Genomic DNA, 10474 nt, shown 5'->3' on the forward strand with positions numbered 1-10474 from the left:
TGTTTTGTTGAGTTTCTGCCACAATGTAATATTCCTATAATTGGCTAATTCCTTTTACAATAGCTAAACAGGATAGAATCTCAGTAACTTGATCACGTAAGAAGTAGATAACATATATGCTTAGCCCCAAACTTTCTCGTGATTATTTATATGGTACCATTTACGGTTCTATGACTGAAACCAACCATCTTTGCTTCATATATCTTCGTTCTTATGAGTAACAATTAATCCTTCTGGGTGCTCGAAAGGATGGCAGGTTCCGAATTAAAGAACGTAAGAATAAAGAAGTCTTTGCAAGCAATTATTACTGAGCTATTCAAGTTGCAGTAGCGTAACGGCGATTGAAATATGGATTCATCTCTTTAACGCTAACCTTCTTGTATTTCAGCCCAAAAATTTCACTTTGCCAAAGTTTGGTTGAAATTCTTTTTAGAGTTAATCGAGTTTTAGACTGCCGGTTTGCAAGGAAATATATGTCATGATTGATCGAGCTGTATGTTAGCAGCCGAATAATAGATTTTTAACACAGTCCTCGCGATTTCTAGCAGCACGTGAAGGTTATATGACGGGAGGGTCATGTTGAGTTCGGTGATAAGATGAAAGAAACTGTAAGTAAGAGATTATGAGTTCAAAATTTTTTACTTACAAAAAGGAAGAAGAAGTAGAAGAGAAGGAAGAACGCTGTATAAAGAGTTTAATGGAAGGCATTCTTGATATTATATTTGTATAATTATCTTAGTTTTTTTGTTGGGTCACGAAAAAGATTGAAGCTTCAAGAATTCTTAGAGCTTGTTTGGCTTGCCACCATTAAATGCCCAATTTAAGCAGCGGAACCAGCAGAATTAATGGAAGCCTTATAGACCTATAAATTCGAATTGAAAATGGGGAAAACGCCTTTTATTCATTTTGATGTGTCAAACAAAAAGGGGCCAATATACAGCTATTTGGACGTGCATTCAATGTGAGGGTGACATGCTGCCACGCCCAACAGGATTTGCCACTGTCAAAGCCTATGCACAGCAATCACTGTCGAAGTGTCCAACAAACAGCTAATAGATCAGCCTCTCTCTCTCTCTCCATCCGCAGTGGGATTAATTGGGGTCGTACGGTATTATCAGTCCATGGGCCCCAGATACCCACTATGAGGACAAAAAAAAAAAAGCAAATAGATCAGCGACTGGACCGCTACGCTGATGCATCATGTCCAACTGCTCACTAACTTGTTCTTCATGTGATCCTTTACATTAACACCAATAAATAAGAATGTTCTTAGTTTTAAGCAGACAAAACTTTGGCCCATTGGGTAACTGTCTTTTGATGGACAATGAACTTGGGCCAAACCCGTCATATGTATTACTTTTGGATTAGCTGAGTTCCTAAATTTTTAAAATCAGAATCTGAAAAATAGATTGTTATAGGCTCTTGGTCTTAGCACTTTTATTAAAGCTTCCTAAAAAGCACGAACTGGAAGAAAAACCAGCGGGTGGCATCACAACATGGGTTTTTCTAAATGAAAAGTGGATTTTCCACAAAGGCTGTTGAGAACCGGCCCTATCTGTAAATGGGCCTCACGAGAAGATGGTGAACTGAAAAATCTATACCCGGACGTCTAAATATAAAAGGAACAAAAAGTGGTGTGTTGTGCTCTTCTTCTCATCAATCAATCATCAATGCCATGATCGAAATCGTGCTTGACTGATCATGGAAGCTGTGATAGCATAGAGCCCAAGTCGATGATATGCAGTTCAACTCGACACAACTCAGTTGACCTTTAACATATACCACTGCCATTGATGGGATTAGGACAGGTACAATTAAAATTTAGTACAATTAGTGCGTTTGTCTGTCGTACTTCTTTTGTAAATTAATGTATGTTTACCAAAAAAAAAAAAGAAAAAACTTTTGTCAGTCAAGTACCGGTCGACAGTGCTAGATTAAGGTAGGGGAGGAGAAAGAAGGAAAAAGGTAAAAAGAAACATTTTTGTGGGTTTTTGAAGTGTATATTTTAAAAATTTTGAAGTGTTTTAAAAGGTTATTGTAAATAAAATTGTAAAAAATAAAAAATAAAAAAATTCTCTATTAAAAATACGGTAAAAAACTCGTCATCCATCCAAATGAATGAAGTAGTTACAATGTACATCATCATGAACAAAGTTTACATACACAATAATAAAGTAATGCTAGCATTTACCAAATTCATGTAACAATTGGACAATCGCACCGACCTCAAACCCTTTTCCTTCCAGGTGGATGGGACAAGTTACCTCCAGGCACGCCTTATTAGCTCAACCATCTTTCGTAGTAGGGGATATACAATATTATTATTTGCAATCGATGGATGAATTTCGTTTTTTTACTCAAAAAAATTTGACCAAATCAGTATAGGAAAGATTAATCCATATACATAGAGGTATCACCAGACCAATCTGACTTGATCCATTTTTAATCATCAGCCAGCAGTCAATCTTAATTTCTTCTTCTGCTCCAGATCTTAGGTTTTTTCTTGTTAATTTATTATTTTGATTTGAAAAGTATCGAGAAATTTGCATTTGGAATCTTAAAAGGTGCCGAATCCGGAGTTCAAATGTGTGATTTGACGCTGCCATTTGACAAGTTTGCCACATGCACTGGAAGTAGAAGAGAATAATTCAAAAGCACCAAACAGGTTCTATCTGTATCTTAAGAGCTAAGGAAGCCAATGAAAGAAACAATATGGAAACATTTTTAGTGATGATTGCTGAGTTATTAATTGAATTGGTCAAGTTGCGTGTCTTAGTTCAATGTGCTTGGTTAAATTTTTAAAAAAAAAAAAACCCAATATTGTCAAACGTACAGACCACGGAGGTTTTTATCATGTAACGTAATGATGGATGTATTATTTTCAATTGATTATTTTAATGGATTTTGATTTCAGATAATTTAGTTATTGTGATGTTCCAGTTGCTTTTATATTCTAATTATAGATTTTATAGTGATAAAAAAAAACCTAAAATCTATAACGAGCCAAAAAGTAATTTTTGCTGATTCTAATTACTCTCCATCATGATCTGTTTCTATAATCAGATTTTATAAAATCTAAAGTAATCGAGAACAAGTCCTATATATAATAAATATGGGCTGATAGATGGAAGTAAATCTCGGTCAACATTATAGAATTTTTTTTTTTTGAAAAAATAGAAAATCGTAGATCTATGATACTTCTAGAAGTGCATTCTCCTTGAAAATTCAATATGTTCACATCATCTTTTTTTAATTTAGTAGTATATTTGCATTCTTGTTTGAATTCAACGTTTCGTGTAGGTTTTCTTTTTTTAAAAAAAAAGTTTTGAACATGCACTTGGATTCTGACTTCGTCTAGAAATGGGAGGAATCGTTTTGGTATTCCTCTCCCACATGGTGGAAAATGTATGGTTTGGTTCGCAGAAAACAACTCGCACGATATCTTTTAGTAGTACTATTAAACAACATGATCAAGGAATTTCCAGGAGACGAAGCACACCTAGAAAAACAAAGCTGAGAAACAACCTCTGATTTCCCCGGAACCAAGAGCAATTAAATTAACCACTTGGACGCCATTCTTTGATTTTTCAGCACTCAAGTGATTTAACAGCTGTAATCTCCTAATTAATAAAGCCAAATCAAGAGATACAACAGCCCACAAACAAAAGCTGCAGGAGGAATGCAATTAATTATAGCCCGTTGTAGTTGTTGCTGTTGACATGGTCCTAATGTTGATTTTTCCTCCGGTCGATTTGCCTTTTCTGTCTATTAGAATTTTAAGTAGAATTAGAATTAGAACTAGAACTTTTTTTTTTTTTTTTTGAGAAAAATCAAAGTAGCAGATGTTATTCAATACAATAATGCTGTTGATAAGTTCTATTATAGTCTCTCTTTTGTTTTTTTTGGACGGGAATCAATAGTGATTTCTCGCTTACCTCTTTGATAAAATTTTAGTTTTAAAATATTCGTCTGTTGTTAACTTTTTCTGAAATTAGCTCAAGTGGAATGATACTAATGGTGATTGAGTTGGATTTATCAAAACTTATATATAAACCAACGCGATTAACGAGCTTGTTGCCAAATCATTGGTCATCGAGGCCTTTGCCGCCCTTGACGAACAATAACATGTACTATATAGTTTTCAAAGCCAGAATAAAAGATGCCTAATATCTGACTTTCATTCCTTCCGTTAACATTTTCCTCTCCATTTTCTTGACGTGTCTAATATCTAATCCTTTTTTTCCTAGTTGCTACTACAATTTATTTCTTCACCCCCGTCGGCCCAGAAAAAGATAATTTATTACCCAAATTGCCAATTTTGCATGATGAGTTTCCTTTCCTTTAGCTTAGGTGGGACTGTTAGATGATGTATCAGCGTCAAACTTAAATACGTGACAGGGATATTGACATGCAGACAATCAACTTTGTATTTCGTGTCCATTCAATTTAAACGAAATAAATTATAGCAATCCTCAATCTTAACACGTAAGCTGGTCAATGAGAATCCACAATTTCCCAAAAAATCACATAATAATCCATCTGCAAGGCATCGAAAGGTTAAACTACTACATGGGTAAGAATTTTTAACCCTCTATACTTTAAAATTCATGCTGGAATCCAAAAGTTATTTTCTAGGAGGAAAAAGGAATGCTTTGTGCAAAGATTTCATCGCTTGGGCACGTAGTATAGATGCTTATACATAACTAGCGACGGAGTCACACTCGATGCGTGTGTAATTTATTAAAAAATATCTTTAATTACAAGACTTAAAAATATAATGCAAGCGAAAATAAAAAATTAAATTTGTTGGTAAGGAAGAATGTGAGAATTGGAGGGAGATAGTTTTAGTGGATATCAGTAGATAATAGAAATAAGAATTAATAGATAATAAAGATAAGGATTAATTGATATAGAGATAAGGATAAATTTAAAAATATACAAATCTAATACCAAATTAACTACGTATATAGACTTTAATTATTTCTAAAGATTTCTCTCGAGATTTTTCGAAACCACCCAATCTTTTTTATTTATCAGAAATTTAACATTTTCGTTATGCTCATGTTGTCACGAAGACCCTTGGTACTTTGAGGAAAAATTAGTGCTAACCCAGTTCTGCAAATTGATTTTAATGAAGTATCTCCCGAATTTCATAAACTTCAGAGGATTACAATTTTACAGCTGACAAGCCTTAGACAAGTATTTTGACGCAAGAATTTATTCTTCCAACTTTGTCGTTGTGCTGAATAACACAGCCCGAGTTAGAGCCTAGCCTTGGAACAAATTTTTGGCTGCTTTTTGAAGTATTTGACACCGTGTCTGTTTTGGCGGTTTCGTTTTCACTCTCTTCGTTACCTGTAGAGTGTAGACTTCACCGGATGACTAAATAAATTTGCTTCTTAGATTCTATCGACAATAACAATTCCTTCAACCTTAATTTTTCTTGTTCTAGTTTTTACCTTTTTAATCTGTTCTTCTTTCCATCTATATTTCCAATTCTGCATTGCCTTCGTCCAGCTTCAATTCCTCGATTCTTTAAAGACTGTATGTGCGTCAGTTGTTAAAGTTGAGAAGGGAAAAGCAGAGAATCCGCATGGGATTCCTGAGCACTTTCTTCGGAATTTTTGGTTTCTTGGTCGGGTCTCTGATTGGAATCGTGTTGGGTTTTTATCTCTTCATCTATGCGGAGCCTGAACACGTTGAGGTGATCAGTTATATAAAGTTCTTGTAGTTCTTGAATTCCTTTATTATTATTATTATTATTATGGAATGAGTTTAGAACTGTTTTTTGAAAGTCTTGCTAAATTCTGTCTGATGATTTCTTTTATGGTTACAAGGTGTATTGTTATTTGATGGGTTTTCCTGATTTTCTGTTAGTGCATTCAATTGTTAAGTTTTGCATGATCATGCGTTTCAGGATTCTGTTCCAATGTCTTTTGCCTTGTGTTATCATCAGCTTCAAATCCCTTGATGCTGCTAAGAAATTTGGAGGTTCTATCTGATGCATCGGTTATTTTCTGGTTTTTTCTCCCCCCCAAAATGCACATGTTTCTGAACCTTTCCAATTAGGTGAAGGAGCATGAAAGATTATATTTGTTGTTTTGTAAGTTTATCTTGAATGAGATGTAAAAGGAACTGTCATACCAGCTGTTTCCAATTAAGAATTAGCCTCTTCTTGCTATTCCAATCTCTCTTCCATGTGACTGGAGGAGGTATGCACCAGATGTTGCAGGGGAGATATTCTATTGGAAGCCAAATCCCATTCTTAGTCCAACATGAAACTCCAAACATCTAACTGCCCGCTTTTAACCATCTAACTACCTGCTTTTAAAGGGCTTACACTTTACACCAATGACTGAAACAATCCAATTCCACTGTTGCAGCAATATGGAATAACCTGCATTTCAATGCCATTATGTGCTGATCCTCATTGAATGAAAACAGTTCACCTTGGTACAAAAGAAAATAAGTATGCAAGATGGAGATTGTAATGATGATTGTTGTGTATAAAGAAATTAGATAAGGCTTAATCAACATTGTCCAATTGCTGTCTAAAAGTTGCAATAATTTTGTGTATTTGTATCATGCATATGAAAATTTTACTGCTTATTTTGTGTGGCAAATTCAAGTGATCCTTTTGCGGTCAGTCAATTTTTGCATGCTTTATGTCTTTAGATATCCCATTTCCATGTTCAAATGCTTGGCAGAACAACACATGAAGAACATGAAAGATGTTTTTTTAAATGCTTTATCTAAACATGGATAAGAACAGATTGGCCTAATTGAGGCAATTATTTGAATTTACAGGATCCCAAAGGCAAGGCACTTGACAAGCTCGATACAACTGAAATGCAAGATCTTATGCCTGAAATTCCATGGTGGGTGAAGAATCCTGATTATGAGAGGGTAAGATTTTGTTTTCAATTCTTCCAGATGAGGCTGTTTACTTAATTTCTTTTAATCACGTTTTCTGATTTCTGGATCTTTGAACCATCATTGTGGGTCACGCAGGTAGACTGGTTAAACAAATTTATTCATGACATGTGGCCTTTCATTGATAAGGTAATTTTGTCATGATTAAGACTTTATTGTTCGTGATCAGAAATAGTAAATTCGGGTTCATTCACTCTACAGGCAAGCCATGGAACCATTAGAAGCATAGCAGAGCCTATATTTGCTGACTACATAGGGATGTGTAAGATAGAATCAATTGAATTTGAAAAAATAAGCCTTGGAACTCTTTCACCAACAATTCATGGTGAGTTTTTCCTTTAGAGTTTTGGTGGCAAATGTAGTTGCTGCTTCATGTGCCCTTTGATTCTGTTATGTCACAGTTCAATAGCTTCTTTTAAGTACTAGGGCATATATAGTCACGTCTCTTTGATGTTTAAAATCGTTAGAAAATTTAATCATGATTTTCAGTATATGCATACTCATTGACTGGATGTTATCATGTCTTGACAGGTCTTAAAGTTTACGAGACAAATGAGAGTGAACTAGTAATGGAGCCAGCAATTAAGTGGGCGGGAAATCCTGACATATTAGTCACCGTAAAGTTAGCATCTTTAAGAATCTTAATCCAGGTTAGAAGAGCACAGAAAAAATAAGACCTTACAACAGCGAATTTATGTGGTTCTAGGAAGAGGTCATTTTTGTTGAAGGATTGACGTTGCTTCTTACCAGTTGGTGGACATACAAATTGAAGCAGCTCCACGTATCACATTAAAGCCTCTCGTTCCAACACTTCCATGTTTTACAAACATTGTTGTATCCTTAATGGAGAAGGTAAGTAGTGTTTATGGCTTCATGAATTCATTCAGTAGTGCATCAGCAAGGGAAAATGCATTTATCTGATGATCATCTTTATTTTGTGCAGCCACAGGTTGACTTTGGATTGAAAGTGCTGGGTGGAGACATCATGTCTATTCCTGGCCTATATCGTTATGTTCAGGTGGCATTTTGACGAATTTGTTATGGACACGAACTTGGGGGATGGGTGTCACAGGATAAATTCTTGTCAGATATATAATCTTACAGAAGTACCATAAGTATTCACCTCAAACTTCTTCCTTTTCTGGTAGGAAACTATCAAAAAACAAGTATCAAGCCTCTACCTGTGGCCACGGTTCCTTGAAATTCCAATTCTTGATGCTTCAACGTAAGTTGCTTCTTGTGCATCATACAATCTTGCTATTGGAAAAATGATGTGTAACTTGTGAAATGTTGTCGTGCATTTAGTACAATTTGTGGGTCATATACTAAGTCCTTTGCCTCCTTTTGGCTCATACTTCCTTCTTACCTTGCAGTGTGGCTGCTAAGAAGCCTGTTGGGATATTACATGTAAGAGTTGTACGAGCCATGAAGCTCTTGAAGATGGACTTGCTCGGACTTTCAGATCCTTACGTTAAACTAAGTCTGAGTGGAGACAGGTTGCCCACTAAGAAAACTACCATCAAGAAGAAAACCTTATACCCTGAGTGGAATGAGAATTTTAAGCTAATTGTGAAGGAACCTCAGTCTCAGTTTCTTCTTATAGATGTCTATGATTGGGACAAGGTACACACCCTCAGTCTCAGTTTCTGTTACATTTAGTTAATATTGCACCTCTTGAGTTTAACCAATGAATTTGTTAACTGATAAATATTTCTATATCTAAAATGTTGAAGAAAGTATAGTAGTGAAAGCGATTTTTCATTGAATTTTACACAGTTAAAGTTTAACCAGAGGAAATGTGATTTTAATCTCTTGGATGTCAATCGGATATAGCTTCAAGGAGAACAGACTCTTTCTTTTCTTGGAAGATAATATTCAAAGGTCCTTTACATCATCAGACTCCATTTGCAAGCTGACTGGTTAAGAACTGATCATAATTTATTTTTCATAGACTGCCATTCATGGTCAATTTGCAATCTCAGGCTAGCTAATACAAGAAGGTGAAGTCCACAAGAACTGTTTGGAGATAAATTAATTGAAAAAGATATATGCAGTAATTTGTACTTTTAACCCTTACAATCATCTTTTAGAATTTCTGATACATGCAAGTTGATAAATGCTGTGTGTTCAATAAAATGCTAAAATGGGACGAAGAGTTGAAATAAAATTCTTTCTGTTGGATTGCACTTTGATGGAGGTTGGAGCACATGACAGGCTGGGAATGCAAGTTTATCCTTTGAAGCTTCTAAATGCAAACGAGACAAAAGAGTTGACACTAGACCTGCTTAAGAGTACAGATATAACTGATCTTCATAATAAGAAGCAGAGAGGCCAAATTGTGCTTGAGCTGAGGTACGCTCCTTTCAGAGAAGACAGTGCTTCGTTTAGCGGGCCTCTTGACAGATTCAGTAGGAAAGCAAGCATAATTGACACTAAATCCAGCAATGAGAGTTACAGCGGAGCTGGTTTACTTTCGGTTACTGTTTATGGAGCTGAGGATGTAGAAGGGTCACGTCACAACAATCCATACGCTCTGATAATTTTCCGAGGAGAAAAAAGGAAATCAAAGGTGAGTAACGTAGCATGGTTTCTTCCTTCGTTTCACCTATTTGCCTTGGAAATCAAGTCATTCGATGCAAACACGAAGAGTATGTAAAGGTGTTATCATTTCAGCTGCTAACAATGAAGAAAATTTTGTTCCCTCAGATGATCAGGAGAACTCGTGATCCAGCATGGAATGAAGAGTTCCAGTTTACGCTGGATGAGCCTCCTGTTTCTGAGAAGATTCGTGTGGAGGTCATGAGTAAGCGTACACGATTCGGATTGCAATCAAAGGTAATCAAATCCATCACCATCCCATTCTGAGTCTTTTTTGTTCCCATTTAATTGTTTAGCAGCACTGAGGATCTTGAATTGTTTTGTTTCTGTACAGGAATCACTGGGATATGTGGAAATCAACCTTGCTGATGTTGTGAACAATGGAAGAATGAATGAAAAATACCATTTAATTGATTCAAAGTATGGACAGATACATGTTGAATTACGATGGAAAACAGTACAAGTGCAATTGTCTTGAACATGATGGATGTTCTGGTAAAATTTCAACTATAGCAACATCCTTAGTGCGAATGAAAGGTCGGCTACTGGAAGATAAATCCTCGAGATTGAGTGCCAAAAGTTACGTTGTTCCGTTTGGGTATTACTACATTATTGGTCAAATTCTTGAAAGGGAAAATTGCAGAAACCTCCCTTGAGGTTTCTGACACTTGCACTCACCTCCCCTGTGGTTTAAAAAATTGCACTCACCTCCCCTAAACTTACTGATTCCTTGCATATTCAGTCCAAGCGATTAAAATATTGTTTTACGGAGTGAAATGAAATATTTGTGCCAGATTTGCCCTTTGTGCTACATGCCAAATAGTATTAGCAAAGGAATGACAAAGTATTACAAATTAATTAACAATTAATAAACTTTAAGGGATGTAGTTTTATAGGCAAATAGATATTACTTATTCAAAATACCATCTCTTTATAGGATTTT

General features: G+C 35.5%; 1 protein-coding gene across 1 annotated transcript; it reads left to right on the top strand.

The window, feature by feature from the left end:
• The first annotated feature begins 5413 nt into the window (after positions 1–5413).
• LOC113762932 (synaptotagmin-3) lies at positions 5414–10198 on the top strand. The gene is made up of 12 exons (XM_027306575.1): positions 5414–5704; positions 6808–6906; positions 7012–7062; positions 7135–7258; positions 7465–7583; positions 7684–7785; positions 7877–7951; positions 8082–8158; positions 8307–8556; positions 9131–9502; positions 9640–9768; positions 9866–10198. The coding sequence occupies exons 1-12, from the start codon at positions 5594–5596 to the stop codon at positions 10007–10009; spliced, it is 1653 nt and encodes a 550-aa protein (XP_027162376.1). The 5' UTR covers positions 5414–5593; the 3' UTR covers positions 10010–10198.
• Positions 10199–10474: the final 276 nt, after the last annotated feature.

The sequence above is a fragment of the Coffea eugenioides genome, chromosome 2 (assembly GCF_003713205.1).
Source record: "Coffea eugenioides isolate CCC68of chromosome 2, Ceug_1.0, whole genome shotgun sequence".
Taxonomy (NCBI): Eukaryota; Viridiplantae; Streptophyta; class Magnoliopsida; order Gentianales; family Rubiaceae; genus Coffea; species Coffea eugenioides.

Excerpts from the sequence above, each read along its gene's own strand:
- LOC113762932 (XM_027306575.1), top strand. The coding sequence starts at position 5,594 with ATGGGATTCCTGAGCACTTTCTTCGGAATTTTTGGTTTCTTGGTCGGG. Across the intron at positions 5,705-6,807 it reads CGGAGCCTGAACACGTTGAG|GATCCCAAAGGCAAGGCACT; the intron begins GTGATCAGTTAT and ends TTGAATTTACAG. Across the intron at positions 7,952-8,081 it reads GCCTATATCGTTATGTTCAG|GAAACTATCAAAAAACAAGT; the intron begins GTGGCATTTTGA and ends CTTTTCTGGTAG.